Source organism: Cryptosporidium ryanae (assembly GCF_009792415.1).
Source record: "Cryptosporidium ryanae isolate 45019 chromosome Unknown contig_9, whole genome shotgun sequence".
In the NCBI taxonomy this organism is placed as follows: domain Eukaryota; phylum Apicomplexa; class Conoidasida; order Eucoccidiorida; family Cryptosporidiidae; genus Cryptosporidium; species Cryptosporidium ryanae.
This window is the reverse complement of record NW_027125502.1, coordinates 105,104-126,198: the sequence shown is the minus strand read 5'-3', so window position 1 is coordinate 126,198 and position 21,095 is coordinate 105,104. Positions and strand designations below refer to the sequence as shown.

At 31.3% G+C, this 21,095-nt stretch overlaps 12 protein-coding genes across 12 annotated transcripts; 7 read left to right on the top strand and 5 right to left on the bottom strand.

Annotated features, from left to right (window-relative positions):
- Positions 1-96: 96 nt before the first annotated feature.
- On the top strand, positions 97-1,302 carry FG386_003645 (polymyositis/scleroderma autoantigen 1; the record flags this gene model as incomplete). The annotated part of the gene is made up of 1 exon (XM_067343079.1): positions 97-1,302. One exon carries the CDS (start codon positions 97-99, stop codon positions 1,300-1,302), a length of 1,206 nt encoding a protein of 401 aa, XP_067198687.1.
- A 48-nt stretch (positions 1,303-1,350) lies between these two features.
- On the bottom strand, positions 1,351-2,193 carry FG386_003644 (EB1 like microtubule binding protein; the record flags this gene model as incomplete). The annotated part of the gene is made up of 1 exon (XM_067343078.1): positions 1,351-2,193. The coding sequence occupies one exon, from the start codon at positions 2,191-2,193 to the stop codon at positions 1,351-1,353; it is 843 nt and encodes a 280-aa protein (XP_067198686.1).
- A 309-nt stretch (positions 2,194-2,502) lies between these two features.
- On the bottom strand, positions 2,503-3,876 carry FG386_003643 (uncharacterized protein; the record flags this gene model as incomplete). The annotated part of the gene is made up of 1 exon (XM_067343077.1): positions 2,503-3,876. One exon carries the CDS (start codon positions 3,874-3,876, stop codon positions 2,503-2,505), a length of 1,374 nt encoding a protein of 457 aa, XP_067198685.1.
- A 456-nt stretch (positions 3,877-4,332) lies between these two features.
- FG386_003642 (uncharacterized protein) lies at positions 4,333-5,112 on the top strand (the record flags this gene model as incomplete). Its single annotated transcript, XM_067343076.1, has 3 exons — positions 4,333-4,513; positions 4,560-4,868; positions 4,925-5,112. The coding sequence occupies 3 exons, from the start codon at positions 4,333-4,335 to the stop codon at positions 5,110-5,112; spliced, it is 678 nt and encodes a 225-aa protein (XP_067198684.1).
- Positions 5,113-5,790: 678 nt separating this feature from the next.
- FG386_003640 (uncharacterized protein) lies at positions 5,791-12,255 on the top strand (the record flags this gene model as incomplete). Its single annotated transcript, XM_067343074.1, has 1 exon — positions 5,791-12,255. One exon carries the CDS (start codon positions 5,791-5,793, stop codon positions 12,253-12,255), a length of 6,465 nt encoding a protein of 2,154 aa, XP_067198682.1.
- A 350-nt stretch (positions 12,256-12,605) lies between these two features.
- FG386_003639 (uncharacterized protein) lies at positions 12,606-13,187 on the top strand (the record flags this gene model as incomplete). Its single annotated transcript, XM_067343073.1, has 1 exon — positions 12,606-13,187. The coding sequence occupies one exon, from the start codon at positions 12,606-12,608 to the stop codon at positions 13,185-13,187; it is 582 nt and encodes a 193-aa protein (XP_067198681.1).
- A 141-nt stretch (positions 13,188-13,328) lies between these two features.
- FG386_003638 (thioesterase of the a/b hydrolase superfamily) lies at positions 13,329-14,333 on the bottom strand (the record flags this gene model as incomplete). The annotated part of the gene is made up of 1 exon (XM_067343072.1): positions 13,329-14,333. One exon carries the CDS (start codon positions 14,331-14,333, stop codon positions 13,329-13,331), a length of 1,005 nt encoding a protein of 334 aa, XP_067198680.1.
- Positions 14,334-14,765: 432 nt separating this feature from the next.
- On the top strand, positions 14,766-16,424 carry FG386_003637 (uncharacterized protein; the record flags this gene model as incomplete). Its single annotated transcript, XM_067343071.1, has 1 exon — positions 14,766-16,424. The coding sequence occupies one exon, from the start codon at positions 14,766-14,768 to the stop codon at positions 16,422-16,424; it is 1,659 nt and encodes a 552-aa protein (XP_067198679.1).
- Positions 16,425-16,514: 90 nt separating this feature from the next.
- FG386_003636 (translation initiation factor if-5A) lies at positions 16,515-16,997 on the bottom strand (the record flags this gene model as incomplete). Its single annotated transcript, XM_067343070.1, has 1 exon — positions 16,515-16,997. One exon carries the CDS (start codon positions 16,995-16,997, stop codon positions 16,515-16,517), a length of 483 nt encoding a protein of 160 aa, XP_067198678.1.
- A 262-nt stretch (positions 16,998-17,259) lies between these two features.
- On the bottom strand, positions 17,260-18,017 carry FG386_003635 (uncharacterized protein; the record flags this gene model as incomplete). Its single annotated transcript, XM_067343069.1, has 4 exons — positions 17,260-17,719; positions 17,778-17,834; positions 17,897-17,970; positions 18,015-18,017. The coding sequence occupies 4 exons, from the start codon at positions 18,015-18,017 to the stop codon at positions 17,260-17,262; spliced, it is 594 nt and encodes a 197-aa protein (XP_067198677.1).
- A 768-nt stretch (positions 18,018-18,785) lies between these two features.
- Positions 18,786-19,172, top strand: FG386_003634 (60S ribosomal protein L40; the record flags this gene model as incomplete). The annotated part of the gene is made up of 1 exon (XM_067343068.1): positions 18,786-19,172. The coding sequence occupies one exon, from the start codon at positions 18,786-18,788 to the stop codon at positions 19,170-19,172; it is 387 nt and encodes a 128-aa protein (XP_067198676.1).
- Positions 19,173-19,897: 725 nt separating this feature from the next.
- Positions 19,898-20,920, top strand: FG386_003633 (uncharacterized protein; the record flags this gene model as incomplete). The annotated part of the gene is made up of 1 exon (XM_067343067.1): positions 19,898-20,920. The coding sequence occupies one exon, from the start codon at positions 19,898-19,900 to the stop codon at positions 20,918-20,920; it is 1,023 nt and encodes a 340-aa protein (XP_067198675.1).
- Between the last annotated feature and the right edge of the window lie 175 nt (positions 20,921-21,095).

Here is a 21,095-nt window from a genome sequence, read left to right as displayed (position 1 = left end):
GGGCGCCTTTTGTTGGAGGAAATTGACATTAAAAAAGTAATGGTAGATTATTGATTTATTTTTTTATTGCTCAAGAGTTATTCTACAAGGGCGACTATGGAGTCTCTTATAGTAGGTATTAGGGAATATGGCCTCAGAGTAGATGGTAGAACAATGAATGAATACAGAGGTTTGAGGATAAAGTTGAATAAAAACTATGGGGAAGTGGAGATTAGTATTGGAAGAACACATGTACTATGTATTGTGAAAAGTGAGTTATCTACTCCAAATCCAGATAGAGGCTCTGAAGGATTCATTTCGTTTAGTGTTGATTTGGGGCCTTTATCTGTAAATCCAATAAGTCACGAATATCGTTACAATAGAAATTCTATGGGAGCCGAAATAGGAAATTATGTTGAAAAAACATTGAGAGAATCTGGTGCAATAGACACTGAAGTTCTTTGTATTATGAGTGGAATTTGTACCTGGTCAGTTAAGTGTGAGTTGCACGTGTTATATAACGATGGGAACTTAATTGATGCATGTTTATTAGCATCAATTGCTGGATTCAAACACTATAAGTTTGTAGATATTGATTTAGTTAGTTTTCTAGAGAAGTCAAATTTGGAAGGAATAAACAACATTGACATTGATAGATTAGAATCTACCATTAAGCGTATGGAGATGCTTCCATTTAACATTCACCATTTTCCACTTTCTGTGACAATAGGATACTTAAACTGCAAGGATGAGCTAACTTACGTAGTAGACCCTACAATAGACGAAGAGTCTGTTATTGAGACAAGCATTCATATTGCAATTAATGAAAGAAATGAGATTTGCAGAATAAGCAAATTTGGAGGAGCTAAGATATCCGAAAATCAGCTTAAACATGCTATTCAACTTGCAACAATGCATAGCCAAAAAATTCACCAAGAGCTAAAAGATACATTTGATAGTGAAAAGTTAAATAAGTCTGAAGTGATTCAAAACAATAAAGTGGATAAGGAACTCATTCATTCGTTGGAAATTAATTCAAATTCGCAATTTAAGGTTTTATTCAACATTGAGAAATCACCATTTAACGAAAAAGAGATTACAGTTTCGCGAAACTCAGAGGAAGACTCTGTCACATGTAAGTCAAGAACGGTTGTTAAAAGTGAATTAAAGGAACCAGAACACCTAAATGGGAGTTCAAGTCCATCTGAGGGAATTAGGAAAACATTAGAACAAGTCCAACTCGATAAAATTGATTCAAACTCATCTGAATTGCTAAATGCGCTCAAACCCAATTTTATATTGAAAAAAAGAAAGAAATCTTGAAAAAAGAGTTATCTAATTTAAAGTAATTTTTCCAAGAGTAATGGGGCTTTATGAATCCTCTGCCCCTGATGATGTGCTTATTACTCCATTACTATTTAAAAGGGCGCTCCCTGATGTGACCTTCTTCGAGAATTTTTCGAGATCTATATCGTTATTATCATAGAGTATTTCTGATATATCTTTTAGGGGCATAAACTGAATTTTTTTTCCATTTAATTCTTCATATAGTATTTCGATTGCTCTTAATTTATTGAAGTAAAACATTCTTTCTTTGTCTACAATGTCTTTTTCCTCTATCTCTTTATTTAATGCCCTTCTCAATCTTTCTACTTCACTATGATTACTTTTCCTTGTAGATTTGACAGTCGAAATAAAAGTGTCATTTGGTTTATTCTGAGCAAAGTTATCCGTAGTATTTCTTGAAATACTTGATATTGGTATTATTTGCCCTGCATATACTGGAAAAGGTCCTTTTCCTAAGCTTCTTCTTCCAATTGCGTCATAGTCTCTGTCAATTGCACGAGATTCGTCAAATAACCCTTTCATCCACTGAAGAAATTCCAGATTATCTTGGTATTTTCCTTTAACTAACTTGTTTATGTCAATATATTTTGGTTGGTTGACTTTCCCGAATACTTGTTGCAATAGTTTGTAATTGTGTAGGTATTGAAAATCATGTTTTACACCCCAGTTTACGTTTTTCATGGGAACCTGATAGTAATATACGGCATCTGCAATCTGACAATATATTGCCCCGCTTGCACAGTCTTCAATACGAGTAACATTCAAATTAAAATAAGAATTTAGCCAATTTAAAAGGTCGCTCTTTCCGGTAAAGTAACACTTGTCCATCATACCCATTCCCCCAATAGATTCATAGTTGGAACTCATCTCAGAAATATATATGATAAATTACTGTCAAAACCAGAGAAATTTTAAAGTAGCTGTGAAAATCCCTCGAAATCTTTACAACTTTTTTTCTTTTTATAGTTCCTTTTGGAAGATATATCAAAAAAATATGCAGTGTGTGGGGCAGGCGCCCAAAATGCTATTAAGGCAAACACGAACAAAAGTTGGCATGCAAAAGATAAATAATTAGATATATATATATATATATATATGCAGGTAATGCATTTGATCAATTTTTAATAAAAAAAATTAATAAAAAACATATAATTATATCTAGACCAAAAATTGATTCTATTGATCGATTTTATTTTTTATTATTATTATTTGTGCACGCTTTGGATCAAAGTATATGATTACTGCATATACAAGTGAGATAAATAAACAAATAGCCGCTGGTAAATACTGACGTCCTCCAAAAACAGACAGATTCATTAACAAAATGTATTTTTCAGTGCCCCACTTATTATTGGGAAATATATTTGAAGTAACATTCAATTCGTAGGAACCAGGATATAATACAATATCATCCTCTACTTCAGAATATTCATTTGAAGAACTTATTATTCCGTATATTTTTATAAAATTCGGAGAGATGCTTTGTGTCCACCATCTAGAAAGCATTATTGACAACTTTGGTATTGGTTCTTTGATTTTTTGTTTTCCTGTATTTGATTTGTTATAAAAGTAAGAATTATTAATTTTTGATATAACAAATTGTCTGAAATTGTGTAACAATTTGTATTTCCACTGATCTTCTTGACAATCTATATTAGTCCTAATAAATAAATTTCCGTGATCCTTATTAATTATTTCAATTTCATCTGTAAAAATCGAGTACATTGGGAGCCCACATAGTATATTAGTATATGAATGATTTTTTCCGATATTAAAAATTTTTGTCTTCTTTTTGTTTGAGATAAATAACTTATCAATAGATTTAAAGTCAAAATCTTCTGGAACTCTGAAAAATTCGGCAATATGTTTTCTAATATCTGGCCTATATCTTATAAAATCTTCAATTGTAAGTATGTGTGTGCACTTATACCCATATCCGAATACCTCTTGCGGTTTCGAGCTGACAAACTCCTTGGTATTACTAAAAAAACCATCAATTCCGTAGTAAACGAACACTGGATCATACAAAGCCCGATCAGTTGTAAATTCATACAAAGAGTTATTTTCCTGAGAAGTATAGTTCTCATTTGAGTATGTAATACCTTCTTTTAATAGTTTTGGGAACCCACCAAAATTATCATAGTTAATTTTTATCTGAGAAACATTATTCCAGGTTCTTTCAAATAATAAAAAACTCAAAATTAAAAAAAAAATTGACAAGAAATAGAATAATGATTTTACTTCTGAGTAAGTTGTATATTTTACAGAAGAAATATCACAAAAAACTGTGTTTATAATAGGAATATTTGAAAATTTTTGAATTTCATCACTTTTATTCTCTTCATCAATATTGACCAAAAAGTCTTCGCTTAATTCTTGGGAAGAACCGCTTAAATCATTCAAAATACAAGAACTAATTTCAGAGTTAGGTGATATCACAGATTCAAGTGATTCTCTTGAACCTCTGAATTCATTTTTTAAAAAGCGTTTTTCACTTTCTTTCCAGTATTCATCTTTCTTGAAGAATGACTCTGCTCTAATGTGCTCCATAAATCCAGCTATTCATATATGTTGACATTCGTTTATATTTTTATTTTAAGTGTTACATACTAATGTTTATTTATAATAAAATAAAACAAACCCTATTTTTAATAAACTTTCTTTTATTTATATTTTCTCATATATAAATCAAGATCAGAATATGTCGATTTCAAATACCGCCAATAGATTTTTTTTGTAGGCTTGGCGGAATATGTCTGACGTTATTGTAGCATGCTTTAGTTGATATTTTTGCATAGAAAGATCATTTAAATCTTAAAACGATAACCCAAAAACTATTTTAAATAATGGGAAATTATTTTTTAAATTATGAAATTTACAGCAAATTTAGGTGTGTGGTGATTTTTAAAAACATAAATAACTAGTTGTATATTTGAAAGGGAAATACCGTAAATTGATTTGATAAATATTTAAAACTGAGATAATATCCAAAGAAATTATTTAAATATGGATGATCATGACGGAAGAAAACAACAAACAAAGGAAAAGATAAAGGATTCAATTTGGAAACACCAGAAAAAATATATAAATAAAAAGTCTAATCAATATTATGTAGAACTAAACAAAAAAAATAGAGAAAATAAAATAGAAATTACGAGATACTATAAAAAGTGTACCTTAATTATAGGTATGTTTATATAAATTTAAAATAATGGTTAATTATTTTTCTTTAGTCATTATATCCGGAATTTTTGTTTTCTTTATTACGTTATACCTTTACTCATTTTTGTACGGTTCAGTACCTTGGTTAGAAAGTGGAACATGGCCAATTATTCCGAATCAGAGAGAATATTCACTCCAAAAGATACTTAAAAGCTCAAAGTCATTGAATTCAGTTGATAAATTGAATTTGATTTCACCTTTTTTTAATGGGACACTATTGAGAACTAAAATTGTGAAATACGGTAATCCAAGTTTTGAGAGTTCTGATGAAACTGGTAATTGTAAACATAATATTGTTTATGACAATACAATTCCTCCAGGTAGGTAAAATTCTAATAGATTTATATATCCATATTTTTTTATTATATTTCAACAGGAGGCTGGGTTATTTACTCTTCTTGCCAGAAATCACTTGAAAATCCACAAGGATACAATTCTATACGTGCTATAGGATATTCTGCATATGGCAATAGTGTCAATGCACGCACACCACAAGAGGTAAATGAATGGTATCACGGTTTTTATACTCATATTCAAGTCCCAATTGTTGTATTAGATGCATGATATATGAAAGCCGATATTATTAAATTTATCTTTTTGTAGAAAACGCTATCATAAAGATTATCATGTTTGCAATTGTGAGACAGACTAAAAATGAAATTTGAATACGTTGATATACCGTTAACATTTTGTTCGTGTTTTTTTCCAAAACCTCTGAATTTTCCTGACTTACTCTGGTTTCTGAATCATCAAGACATATAATATTAACGTTTTTCTTTCCCAAATTGGGGTTTTTGATTTTAATCATGTCTTGTTGATATGAATTTGAATTGTCAAAGCAGGAGTTAACGTTATTTTCTGATTCACCGTTAATTAAATTCATCTTAATTTACAACATAAATTTTTCTGCTCCTATACCGTTTTTTGTGTCAAAAATGTATCATTTATATTATAAAAAACTGGTAGTGGTATTTTTCATTGCATATTGGGTTCAGGCCATTTTTCAATTGAAAATGCTCTTTCATTATAACTTGCATTTAAAACCTACATTATATTATACTAAGAATGAGTTTTTGCATAAATGATTATAAGCACAGTTTAATGTGTATTGATTTAATTTCATTTTGAATCGTCACTTTCAGAATCTGTTCAAATATAGATCACTATGGCGGTAACAGCTGCATGCACTAAAAATTTCCTCTAAAGAGAACTTATAAAGGCTATCAAAATAAAAAGTAAAAGATGCACCCTGGAGGTGTAAATTTTATTGTGTTTTACATTTTATATACAACATTCCAGTTTTTAAACTCTAGATTTATTCTTTCTGAAAAAGTTGAAAATCATTACAATGATAAAAATTTTGGATATTTTGGTAATGATACAGACACACTTCCATACAAAGATAAATTGAATGAAGACTTGCAAAATATAAAAGAGAAATATAAATATGAAGACTATTTAACTCCTAGATATCGTCTGAAGGTGCCTACTTTTAAGGAAAAGATATTTGTGATAGGTGAAGTAAAAAATGATACTAAAGCTACAAAGCCGTTAACAACAAAACCATCAAAATATTATCTATTTGTAGATAAAAAGTACGGAGAACTTGAATCTGACAGTTTATATTTTGTTCCATATCGAAAAAAGGTTTATGAAGCTGTACCAGAATACTATTGGGAAACTGATAATAAAAATCTTACTAAAATTGACTACAAAAATTTGAATTTAGAGTACTTATACGGCAGAGCTTTATATACATCATATCCAGAAGAGATGTATAGTGTTAATAAATCAAGAGACTTGGAGATTTTAAATAAATTTATTAACGGAACAAGAAAAAAATCAATGGGTTTTAATGTAGGTAAAAATGATTATGATAAAAATACATATCAAATTAAATATATTGATGGACCAAACGAGTATAAAGATCAAAATCGTTTTAATAATGAAGTAATCAGAAAATTGACACTGTCAAAGTTGGATCCAATTCATGTCATTCAAGAGAAAGAAGTACAATTTCATAATATGAGATGGTCTCCATATTTGGAAAACAAGATTCCAATAGGAATACCAGAGCAAATAATAAATTTTGACTACGATAATGAAATTGATGAAGATGAGTTCTACAGTAAAAAAGGTGATTTATTTAAAAGGTTTTTGGCCATTGCATCTGATTTTTCATTTTTGTCTGGGTCAACATTAAATGCAGCCGTTTGTATGTATAAAGCAGTTTTACCTTTAATGTTGATTAGATGGAAATCTGTAAATTCAATAACTAACTCGAGACTTGATTCTATTATAAAAATAACAATGGGAATACCTTTTTTTAAATACTTTGAGGAAAAGGAAAATATGATCAATGTTTGTGTCAATATGTTTCATACAACTGATATAGGTGCGTATGAAGGCTTGGGGCTTGGAAAAAAAAGTTTTGAAAGCTCAATTATCGGAATTTCTGTTTCAGATTTCAAAGTGTATCAGTATTTTGTAAACAAGAGAAGGTCAAATGAGACGGTTAGCGCTAACAAAAGACCAAACGACTCAGCAAATCTATTGGAAATGGTCTATGATGACATTTGTCATTACTTTTATGAATGTATGGATGAAGACTTGAAAGAAAGTATTGATGATTATGTTTTCAACAAATCGCATATTTTTGACGTTGAAGAAAACAAAATAGGAGTTTTACAAGAAATTTCTAACATTCCTCTTTTCCCAGATATATTAGAAAGGAGAACGAGTATAAATTCATTACCATCAGATAAATTTATTGCTTCTTTTCATGAAATGAGTTATATTAATTTCGATCTTCCTGAGATGAGTTTTCCAGGTATGAATATTAGAGATATGTGTAGATTGTACTATTATTCTGGGAAAATAGGTTTGAAGTTACCTCTTAGGTTAATTATAAAGATGACTTATGAAATAAGTAACTTTGCAAATCATTCGGCATTATTGAGACAAACATATTGTACAGAAAGCCTACTAAAGATAACAAACTTTAAGTTATCGGAAGTAATATGTAATATTGCCTTTATGTATGTTCCCACGAATGTACATGATTCGAATGTTTTTTTTACAGTTAATGATATTGAAAAAAGAGTATTGGCTTCTCCCTCGAAGAGAAGACTCAGACCGAATCCAATATACTCAGATGCAGAATTGAATTCACTAAAAAGTCCAGAAATTTTGTATGTACCTGATTTCATTCAATTCAAGGTTACCCAGGATAAATGGATGTTATATAGATCGCTGAGTATTCAACTTTATGGTTCCATTGAAGTTGAAAATGGTGATAGTGTCTCGAGTATCATTTCTCTAATTCATTCTGCAGTGTTGGGATATATCAAACTCAATTGGGAAGAATTCAAGGAGTTTTACACTATGTTTGGAGTTTTAAATCCCGAATTGTATTATTCTCTTTTGCTCAATAATTCAAGAGGTCCGGCTTTAATTGAATTGATCGCATTTTACAGGATTTACCAAATTCCTATCAAAATATATAGTAAAAGAATTGAGTATGATCCTGAATTAAGAATTGAATTTCGTTTGGAAAAGGAGCTAACCGAGTTAATTGATGATTTGGGTAAAGTTAAGCACAAAGATGAAAATAGTTCAGATAAATACTTTGAGGGAAATACAAACAAATTGGTTTCGTGCAAAATCATTCGTTTATTAGTAGATTATAGAATTCCAACAGGATATTACAAGGATGTATTCACTGCTGAAAATGATATAATTCCGGAAGAAGCAAGGATCACTAATAATGTACGAGATAAGTCAAATTTTATTTGGGACTCAATTTTGCCACTTTACGATGAAAGGACAAATAATCAGATTATTTCAAAGGAAGCAGGAATAAAGGTGAATTACAGAACAATCGATAGTGATTTTCTTAATGATGTAGACAAAGGCGTAAAATTTGAGAATAAAAACCGTTTGGATGATGAAGAAACAAATCATTTTGATAATGTGCAAAGAGAATCAGAACTAAGAAGACATTCAAATTACACATATGGAAGAATATTCATTAACACTGAAAAAGTGCCGAAACAGAGAGAGGATATTTCAGATAGGAGATTGCAGTATTCCAATATTAGGAATGATTCTGATGAAGTTAATATTAAATATTTAAATCAATACTCAATTATAGTTCAGCCACTCATTTCGTTTCTTGAGGCCGGAGTGTACGAGAGCCGAATGTTTATGTATAAAATATTCGAATCTATCCCACTCTTTAATTGGGATAAACTACAAGAAACAATTAACCTTGAATTTCTGCAGAATATTATTTATATTGGAGATACAAATGCTCAAAATAATAAAGCTGACTATAAAAAAGTGGAAGAACAAAAACAAGTGAACAAGAAGTTGGAATCCAATAAAGAGACAGACATAGCTGACTATTCAGCAAATGAAATTGATGATAACAAAAAAATAACCTCAAACAATATGGAAGAATACAAAAATGAACTTATACGTTCAAAACTAATGAATTTGAATTCATCATTAGAATCTTTGGAGAAAAAGAATAGATTTGTCGGTGAGGAACCAGAAATAGAATTAAAAGTGTTAAATACTCCTAAAAGCAATATGGAACTCACACCTGTATTTCTTCCAACTAAAAAACCGTGGAATGGTCAAATAAATCTATCTAAATATGGTTTGGCTTCAGAAGAGCCTTCGTTTTCCTTCATTCCATTCTCAGGTAGTCTTCCAAAACCCAAACCAATAAATGAAACTTTGAAAAAAATTGATTTGAACTTAAATATTTTATTCAATATTGCGAGAGACCACTGGATGTTACCACTTGATACAATTTCAACTGTTTTTTTTTGCTTTGCTAACTCTATTTCACCCTATTTGTTTAATCCAGATCCCAACTATATTCCACCAATGGTTGTTTATGATAAAATTGTATCAACAGTTATTTCTCAACTTCCCATAATTGACAAAAATTCAAACGTTAGACCAATAGCTTTCGTTGTTACAGTTTGCGAGATGGCTTTACTAGATCCAATAGACTTAAATCAATTTTTATTTATCGAAAATGAAAATATCGAGTCAAAAAATAAAGATACACCAAAAAGCCTGATAAAAGTGGTTGGAAGAATACAATTAGTAAAAGAAATTTGTGCAACATTTTCTAGTTGTCTTACTAATGAATATTATTACAATGATATTAATCGTTTATCCTCTCAAAAAAGTATCTCAGCAATTTACAACCAACTGACTCCAGAAAACTCAAATATAATTCAAATGCAAGAATTAATTCCGAGGTTTCCTGAGGTATCAATAATTTCAAAAAATCTGTTTAGAATGGTTTATTATATTGGTAGAAAAGGAATTTCAATAGAAAAAGAAGCACTTTATCAAATTGCAAAAGAATTGGCAATCTCGATGCACTCTATTTCTCCATTTATTTGGAAGTCAAAAATAGAGTTGGAAGACTATGATGACTTTAATTATACAAAAAGAAAAAATGAACTTCAAAGATGTTCATATATTCCAACTTACGAGGAAGCTTATTGGAATAATTTTGATCGTCAGCTCATATTAAATACATGCGCATCTATTTTAACAACTAGAGGTGTGGTTTCGTATCCATCTGCAATGGTAATATGCCACTATAGCTTTATAAGAGTTCCACTATCAAGATTTGGAATTTCAAATTCAATTCCTACAGATGAAGATTTAATAGAGGACGAAAGAGTTTCCATGCATTCGGTGTCCTTTTATCTTAGAAACGTGGTGGAAGATCCCATAAAACTTGTAAAATCAGTAGAATATAACAAAGATCCCATGAAATTTTTTATTGATATCTTTACTGGGTTTGAAGGTGAAGACCTAGTTGATTGGAACGAAGAAATGAAGGTGCAATTCAGATCATTTTTTAATAGTGAATACGTATCAGAAATATACGTAAAATATGATGACTTCGTTAAATACTTTTTGGAACAAGGCGGAAACTTAATTGAAAGGGAGATTTTATTTGAAAGAAAAGATACAAAAAGATATAATTCTGAGATTGGATTCCAAGATGAATTTCCAAAAAGTGGTTTTCGAAATTTGGGTAAATTTGGAAGAAAAGTCTTAAATAAATTAAATGAGTTTAATGGAGGTCACAAAGAAAAATTTTCAAGTTTTTGGGGATATAAACCAGAACCATATAAAAAAAATTTAAATAAATCTACGTTTGAATCACCAATAGATGACATTTTTGAATCTGTTTCCTTGCTTTTGTATGGTACAAATACATATAGATCAATTATAAAATCAACAATATTATCGGCATTATCGCTGGTAGAAAAAGTTTGTGAAATAGAGAATGATATAATCAAGAAATTCACAACTAAAGATGTGTATATTAATGTTGAGGGTGTAGATAAAGATGTAGTTTCCTATGTATTTGAATTTTGTGAAAAACAAAGATTGAAAAAATATATAAAAGATGAACACCTTGAGCACTTTTACAAAGGAAGTGGCATGAAACATATAAATATTTTTGAATTAGTTCAATTCATTTACAAAGTACCAATAATGGTGTTTGAAATGGATAATAACTCGAAGTTTGTTAGAGACACGGAAATTAATCAAAGGTTATTTGATTCAGTGAATAATAAATCTTTATTGTATTCAATAAAAATAGCAAAAATTTTGGATGGTACAAGACAATCATTCAAATACCAGCCTTTAATTCCGAAGGTGTATATTGAGGACTTTTTCTATCTTAAAGATGGAGTTGGACCGATACCCCATATGGTAATGGCAAGAACAATCAGTTTAACAAAAAGAAAAAACAAAAAGTACACTTCATGGAGGCTAAGGAGGACTTTATTTGACAACGCAGTTGAAAATTACTACAATAGAAAAAAGCCTTCAGATTTCTTTCAGAAAATGAAGCCGGAAGGTAGATTTCATCAAGAATTTATACCAATATTAAGAAAGTTTCTCCCATTTTCTCCTGGAGAAATGGAAGGAAATAGACTTTTGCAGCTTGTTAAAACGGTCACAGCAATAACAGACTTGAAGAGGAGACCTATTAAAGAACTACCTGATTTGAATATGGAAAAAAGTCTAAAGTCTTTACTTTTGAATGGTGGATTAGAAGATCAAAAGAATAAGTTAATTAATAACTATGGTATTAATTTCGATGAATTAGTTAATAAAGATGGCCTATTTGGATTTAACGTTATTAACGAAGAAAGATATAAAGAATTTATGAATAAGATAAATTACGAAAAGTTTCTTTCTGAAAAACCTGGTTTGTATCCAATTAGAACCAAATTTAATCCCCAGATATACAAATTCATATTGGATTATTATACTTACGTTAAGAATTCGAAAGTCGATCCTACCCTATTAGAAGCCATTCTCGAGGCTGGAAAGCATGTTAAGCCTTTTAAAAAAGAAAGGGAGGACTCCGAGAACGAAGAAATAAATGAAATGATAAAATTTTCTGCCATGAGTATCTTCTCAGAGCTATATCATTATTGGAATGAATTTATGTTAAAACTTAATAACTTTTATTATAACGCCAAGTACAATTTAGGTTTTGGGTATACTAAAGAGGAAAAAGAAGATTTGATAATGGAAAAGAACATAAAGAAGTATATAAAGAATGGTATTGAAGGTATCAACAAACTTGATAACGTTCAAAAACAAACTACATTAGGTATTGGACAAAAAAGGAAGAAAATAATTTAGTGAGATAGTATACTTATATTAATTAGTTTCGTTGACTTAACATTGTGAAACTCCCGCTAAAAAAATAAACCGCATATTATATTGTGGGGAGGGGCTGAGATAATAGTGCCAAAATGATATCTAAATGGGGGAGGGGGGCAGAAGAAGAGTTTTTTTGTTTTAATTTTTATTGGACCTTTGCTCTTCATGCGCCTGAGAGTGATGCGAAAAAATTAAAACTGACTTTTTTCACTGTCGAAAGACTTGGGTAGGAGAATTTACGTGAAATTTGAAGTAAGCACTTATTACTATTTGGCTTGAAATTTTCTTCCGGTGGAATATTTTATGCGTCAGAGAACCTACTAAAAAAGATGTTCGTATTCTCGTGGTTTCGTGACATTCTAAGCTGGTTTGGACTTTCCAACAAATCTGCAAAAATCTTGTTCCTTGGATTGGATAATGCAGGTAAGACAACTTTATTGCATATGCTTAAGGATGATAGAATAGCAACTCACGTTCCCACTTTACATCCGCATTCCGAAGAACTTGTAATTGGAAAGATCAGATTCAAAACATTTGATTTGGGTGGTCACGAAACTGCTAGAAGAATTTGGAAAGACTACTTTGCAACTGTTGACGCAATTGTCTTCCTCGTAGATGCTTCAGACAGGTCTAGATTCGGAGAAACGAGAGAAGAATTAAGCAATTTACTTGAAACACCAGAGTTACAAAATGTTCCTTTTGTTATCTTAGGGAACAAAATAGATATACCGATGGCCGCGTCCGAAGATGAACTCAGACAGAGTCTAGGACTCTTTGAACATTTGACTTATGGTAGGGGGGACAAAAGAGGTGATAACGGAATAAGACCTGTGGAGGTATTTATGTGTAGTGTTGTTAGAAGGATGGGATACTCGGAGGCATTCAGGTGGCTCTCCCAATTTCTGAGCTAACTATTTTTCATAATTAAAATAGGAATTTTAGAGGAAAAGGTAATACGCATTTTTCTTAATAGAGGAAAAAAGGCAGTAGTATTATAGGAAAAAATGAATATTTAATATTATTGTTTGTTTAAAATTCTGCAAATTTTTATGTCAACTGTACTCGAGATCTAGTATAACTAGGTCCAGAGTTGATATAAAGTCTTTCATCCAATTTTTTCTGGTGCTTTGGTCATGTAAAAAGTTGTGTGGTCCTACTACTTCGCAGAACTCAAGTGATTCTTCTTTTGAAATTAGGAGATCTTTCCAAAAACTTATGTCTTCCTTTTTAATTTTGTTGTCTTTCGTGGCACTCCATAATTGAACCTTTTTTAAACCCAAGGGATAAAAACTGCCTTTTTCTGTTTCAGAATGATAATTGATTTTATCTATATCTAATAGATTGTAACTGTCAAACATTTTGAAATCACATCTAAGTTGTTTCTCAAATTCTTTCCAGATCTCCTTTTTGAAAACTGCTTCATTTATTCCCCATCCTCTACATTCCTTCATAAACTCCTCATCACATAAATCCTCGCTCTTTCTCCAAGGACGTTTACTAGACGGAATGTTTGGTGGAAAAGTTGACATGATTGCTAGCAGTTCCGGAAATATCCTATTTTCTCTCAAAAACCATTCAATTTCCTCATTTGATTTGCATTTCCCTTCTTTTAATAAAATGTTCTTAAACTCAAGCTTTAGTTTTTTTAACAACTCAAAACAAATTAATCCTCCCATAGAGTGTCCTACCAACACCCATGGGACATTATTACTTCTTTCAGACATGTTCATGCTTCCAATAAAATGATCGAGAAAAACTGGGAAAAAATCATTTATTAGGCTTACAATATCAGTGTAACATGTTTCATTTGATCTCCCTGCTCTTCCTGGAAGCTGCAATACTGCAATCTCAATATAATTTTCTTGTGCATAATCTAGTAATATATTTGAAGATTCTCCTTCTTTGATATTTTTTTGAACAAAAACTTGATCTGTGCTTCCTGCTCCAGGAATACAGAGTAATCTACATACTGGAGAAATATTGTCACTGCCAGACAAAATTCTAGAATTTATCCTATCATAGGATGGAAACCATATCTTAAATTCTTCTTTTAACATTTTAATATTATTATAAACCTATTCGACTTTTTATTTGCAATAAAGTTGTGCACTAATTGTTGCATTTTGGAGGGAAATTTGGAATCCTCTCAAAAAAAGAGAAATAAAATAGAAAAATATAGCCAAATAAAGTCGTAAATAGAAATAATTTGAATAATTAACAACTGAATATATTAAAAACATCTTTTAGGCAGTGGTACTTTTTTTTGTTCTCGAAAAAAGAGGTTGGAATTGTCATTACCGCTTTGTAGCATGTCGTGGGGTTTACATGGGTAACGAAAAAACCCACAAAAACATGCCGGTAATGTAAAACATAATGAATTTTTATTTTCAAGGTTCATTTGCTTAAATCTAATACATTATTTAACTATTAATTTTGTTATACTGTATCATATGGATATATTATAAAATAGTAGTTATTAATTGGGTGAAATGCCAGTAATTAAAAGAAGAATTAAATTTGTAGATGATTGTTTGTGTGAAAAAAAAGACAACTCTGGATTAAATGAGGAATCAAAAAGAGAATTAGTTTCAAAGAAAGTTTTGAAATGTTTTAAAACAGAATTGGGGCTTGATTGTGTGATATTGGGTAGAAATAAGGAGTACGAAGAAATTGTTAACTTTATTAAAGTTCGTGTAAAAGATAGGACTTCAGGTGTAATTTTTATATCAGGCTCTCCAGGAACAGGTAAAACGTTTGTAGTTGATAGAATACTAAGCTTATTGGAGGAAAGAAAAGTGAACAGATTGAAATCCGTTTTATACCCCAATTACAGAACAATTAGAACAAGTGCACCCAAAATTATTTCAAGTACAAATGTGAACAAATATCAAACTAATACAGCAATATTTGCCAATTTATTTAATTTAATGAATGTTCAAAAGACTATCATTGAAAAACTCTGCCTAACTTGCAAGAAGGAAGGTCTTAAGGAATGCATAAGGTACTTTATTGAGCAGATATCAAGGAGAAAAACTAAATATATCATTTTAATAGATGAAATAGATTTAATAAAAAGAGGTAGAAACAACTATGACGTAATTTTTGAGCTTTTTAAAGCAACAATCGAGAATCCTCAGTCAGGATTGATTTTAATAGCAATTTCGAATAATGTTCAGATTGGCAATGAAATTATTAAGAGACTAGGGATTAATACAAAGAAAGAACATCGATTAAAATTTATGGTCTTTCCTCCATACAATCACAATACTCTTAGGGACATAGTAATGCAACGAATAGAGAATGCTCTTGAGTCAGAAGATAATTCATTTATTAACAAGGCCGGGATAGAGCTTTGTGTAAGAAAAATCGCGAGCATATATGGTGATTGTAGAAGAACTTTGGATGCTTGTTACTTGACAATTGGAAAGTACATAACCAAACGAATTGATAAATTTGAAAGTAATGAATTAGATACTCTTGATATTTCAGCTGAAGAAAACTCAAGTACAATCTCAACGAGAGAAAATTCCCCTGTATTACGAAGACCCCCTGAAAACGACTTCAATACAGAAGCCCCCCTAAGGAAAAGGGCAAGATCAATGCCTCTAAGCACAGTTGTTCCAATAGGAGAATTCCAAGATGTAATTTCTAAAATTCACTATTCAAATAGAGTTGGAATTGAGATCATACGTAGTTTGCCATTGCACCAGCAATACGTTGTTATGGCCATAATTACAGTGATGATTGATGAATATTTGAGTGTACAAGAGAAAAAGCATTCAATACAAGGCATTTCTATTAGTAAATTTTCCTTTGATCAGTTGAATAATAGTAGAATTTCATCAACCTTAGTAAGGAGCAAGTACAATTCGATTTGTAAAGAGTTTCTTTCCACACCAGAAGATTTCAGGGAGATACTAGATTCACTCGAGTCAATTAACGTAATTTCAACGAGTAATTTTGGGACATCAAAAAGAAGCAGCTCGTTTGTCCGAAGCAGACACAGAATATTAAACAACGAGATATACATAGATTTGTTGTTCTCACCAAAACAAATTGTAAGTACGCTAACCACCCTCCCAAAACTCGGAGCAGTTTTTTCGAATCTGCTCCCAAGCACGATTGTTGAAATGGTTTGCGTAAAATGAACAATTTAGAAAAGACAAGTAGAATTAATTAGAAGGTCCTGCAACCTGAATCTAAGTCTTTCGATTAAGTAAGCAGATATACGCGGTAGCCTATACTAATTCCTTGGCAGAGACGATCTTTTCAACTCCACAAGCAGCTAGAACACCGACTAAAATGGCCTTACCTTCAGAGTACATCTGTTGGATCTGTACTGCAACTTCGTCCAAGTTTCCTTCAGCATCAGTTGGTAATGGAAGGTCATCCTTGGTAGATCCTGTCTCTGTAAGAAGGGAGGTGAAGTTATCATGAATGTCAATAAGTTGATATTCACTTCTCTTTACAAATGGAACGGCCATATTGTGTGAAGTTGGGCAAACGTCTTCGTACTTTTTGTTTGTAAAGATATCCAAACCGACGATATGAGCCTTGGCATGACCGTGTTTCCCCGTTTTTGATGTAGAGATGTCAACAACTTTGCAAGGCTTTCCTTTCAACATACAGTAACCATTTTTTTTGATGGAACCTGCTGACATTGGGTAGCAATGGGAGGCTCCTGCATCAACGGAATCAAATTGTTGTTCATCTTCTGACATCTTTGATCAATTTATGGAACTATACAGAGTTCAAGGTGCAATGTAATAAAATACAATATTCTGCTGGAACTGAATTACGAGTCTACTTTGTTTGCGGTGAAATTAATATTTAGACGAGACAGAATATAAGTTTTCCCATGTTCATAGGAGCCGGCGCCACGCCTCGTAAATTATCCAACTTAAAAGGCGGTAGCGAAAAAACAAAATGTAAGAGTAGGGTAGAAAAAAACTTAACACTTCTAAATATAATTATATAAGTTGACTATGTTTTAAGAGGAACAGAAATTAATGATTCGGGTAGCCTCTCAATTGAGTATTTATGGTTTGTTACATACATTATAGGTACACCGGGTATTCTTCTTATTCTTCTCTTTAGTTCTGTATCATTAGTAGCCACAATATAGCATTTGTGTTCTGTAACTCTTTGTACTATGCAGTCGTCTGCATATGTTCCCTTATGTACACAACTCAGACGCTTAAACCTCGGATCCCTTGCAAGTCTTAGTGCGAGATTATAACGATGACCCATTTTCTCTAATTCTCCAATAACACAGTCTGTAATACATGGAATGCACTTTGCTACTAGGCAGTCCATTGTGCTTTTGAATATATCGAGTTTATGTTGGATAGAAAAGTTTATAAAGTTAGTATCTAGTAAGATGTGAAATGGTGGCCCCAGATTGTTATTATAGTTGAAAAATAAACTAGACGAAACATTAGGTCTGAAAATCAGTTTTATCACATGTAATCTCCAAGTCCTATGCCAGATTTTAAACTTACACTTCTTTAAGTACGTTCTTTGGGTCTTTTTCCGTTTTTTTTACTAATTGCTTGTTTCTAAGTAGGTGATAACAATGTTAGTCTAAATGTTTTAAAACTTTTACTCCACTCTAACTTACTGTTTTACTCTGACATCATTTGGATTCAATATTCGTTTTACTGCGGCGAATTTTCTGGTTCTCCTTGCGACACCCTAGAAAAGTTAGATTTGAAAACTATCGGCTTGCTGAAACTCACCATTTGTCATGAAACACTAAAACATAATCATACAATTCATTTACTTGTTTCCGGGGAAAAATATTATCGTATTCTGTCTATAAAATACAATATCATAGTTACAATTGTCAACGAGAAGTATTAGGCGGGGACCTCCACATAATATCAAATATAGAATGCAAGAAATACATCTAGTGATACAGAAATCAATATAATGCAGTAAATAGTAAAATAATGTGAAGATATCTTTTAATTTGAACTTCGGAACACATTATTCAATCAAAATTCAAACGTAAAGTGAATTGGATTTTTGTAGGGAATCAAACTACCAAGGTATCAGCGAAACTTAATATCAGGTCCTATTATTCCCTTTAGGAGTGCAAATAAATACTTTTACTCAACAAAGTTCATTATAGGCATATAAAAAGAAGTTAAGGATATGAACATATTGACCAATAAATAATCAGTAGAACTAAATAGATTATTCAGAGTTCTATCCTTTACAAAATTTAGAACTATAATGTAAATGCCATAAATTGAACATTAAGATTCGAGTGTATGAATATATAGATATACATTTTAAGTTGTAGCTGCAACAGTAAGTTACTGAGCACCAACTCACCTCGGCTTTTAGTATTAGTTGTGATACCGCCAAAAAGGCTGAGACGTCGAGACGCCAACAATTGAGGTGAATAGAAGTCTTGTGGTTCTTGGTAAACAAATTGCCAAAAGAGAAGTTAGTATTTTTTTCGCAAATAACCAAGTAAATTTTAGAATTTTGAGAGAATAAATATGCAGATTTTTGTTAAAACACTTACAGGAAAGACAATCACTCTAGAGGTTGAACCTTCTGATACCATTGAGAATGTTAAGGCTAAAATTCAAGATAAGGAGGGTATCCCCCCAGATCAACAACGCTTGATTTTCGCTGGTAAACAGTTAGAGGATGGAAGAACGCTATCTGATTACAACATTCAAAAGGAGTCAACACTGCACTTAGTACTAAGACTTAGAGGTGGTGTTATTGAGCCATCACTTGCAAATTTAGCCCGTCAGTACAACTGCGAAAAGATGATCTGTAGAAAGTGCTATGCAAGGTTGCCACTTAGAGCAACAAATTGTAGAAAAAGAAAGTGTGGTAGGACAAATCAAATCCGCCCAAAGAAAAAACTCAAGTAAACTGTAATCATTTCATCAATTGCTTTCGGCAAAATAAACAGTCGATTGCACATGTTTATCCATATTTTAACCGATAAGCAATTAACTTTTTATCTATGAGACAATAAATATTATCCTTTAATGTGGAAGTTAGTTTTAATTCCTAAACGTCTTTTTAGTAGTGGTGTTGGTGATAAGTCTTATATCTGAATATGTTGTTTTCCAACCATAACAATTCCATTCCCTTAATCATCCCTCTATTTGTATATCTTAGAGCGTAACTTTTCACTACATTTGCACATATATTTGCAGAATTACGTACCTCTTTCAGTTTCTAGGCAACTAATTTCCACTTAATAAAGACCTTAATAGGCAATGTGCTTGGAGTGTTACTATTCGACTTTGTGGCTAGACAAGTCTGCTCCTAAAAAAGGAACATATAGAAAATAGAGAAAACCTATATATAGTATGATTTCATCCACGAAAGTGTCTTTTTATCGGCTAATTATTTAAATTCAGAATATTAATATTAGAAAGCACCAAGCGCCAACTTGTGAGCTTTTACTGTATGTGTGATGTCTATTGTTGACTAAATAAAAATAATTCAAAACTTGAAATAATAGTTTGTTCAGTTGAAAAAGTTTATTAAGGTATTTTTTGTTATCCTATTATTAAACAACAATTCTGAAATTTTTTTGTATTAATATTTTTTCTTCGTAAAAAAAAAAAATAATTAATCGTTAACAATGTTTATTTTAGAAAGGGCCTTAAACATCTTTACACTCATATACGAAATAGAGCATCAACTAAAAGCTAGTGAATCACAAATATCTATTAATAAATTTGATAGTTTGTCAAGTATAAATTCAGAATTGAAGAATGAAATTAACAACAATATTCCTAAAAATTCATTTGTTCCAAACCAATTAATTTTAAATACTGCACTTATCAATGCAATTAAACAAAATTCTGTGCAAGAAGAGAAAAGGTCAGATGAAAGATTAGAATCTAAAGATTCAAAAAAAGAAAAAAGGAAAGAGACAAGTGAAAAAAAATCCAGCAGAATTCCTTCGTTTGGTTTAATTGAATCTCCAAACTCCTGTTCTGCGAAAGTTGAAAAACCACAACAAAATGGTTCCTATTCAATACCTTCTCTAAGTTTTTCAAATATTTCTTCTCCAACGAATCTAAATGGAAATTCCCAAAATAACTTTGTGTCTGCTCTATCGTCTCCAAATGCCGTCTTTATGGGATCGCAACTTCAACAAGAAATCAAATTAAATCAACAACAAAAAGAACTGCATTCCTCCTCACCTGGATTTGTGAGAGTTAATAACTTAATTGATAATACTTTTAATCAATTTAAAGTACCTAATCAAGGTGCTAATATCGGTAGAGGTCCTAACCATGCCTCTATAAATAATAAATACAACAATACAAATGTTAACGGTTCAAATAGGAGAACTGTGTGGCCAAATTCAAACCTAATGGCAAACGGAGGTTTGGGAGATCCACTCAGCTCTCCAGTTTCATTAAAATCTAGGGATTCCCGAAATCAAATTACACATGAACAAATTAGCAATTACCCAATTGGAAGCCATCAGGTAAATAGTCAGTATCAAATGGCTCCAAACCCATCTGTTGCCAGATACATTGAACAAACTGGGGTTGAAAAGTTTGGATCCCCAATGGGATTTTCCCCTTTGGCTTCCCCAACTTACAGAAAAAATTTCTCACAGGGTAAATCAGGAAGCCAAAGCAGGGGTTAATATTTAGAATCTATTACGATTAAAGTAATTTCAAGAGGTGAAATCAGAGAATTTTACGGTAAAACCACATAAATACTTTTTACAGAACAAAAAACAACTATTATTATTAAAAGGGATAAAGCCTACGCGATTAAAAACTATAATCTTGACTAGTAATATCTATTTTGAGATTAGA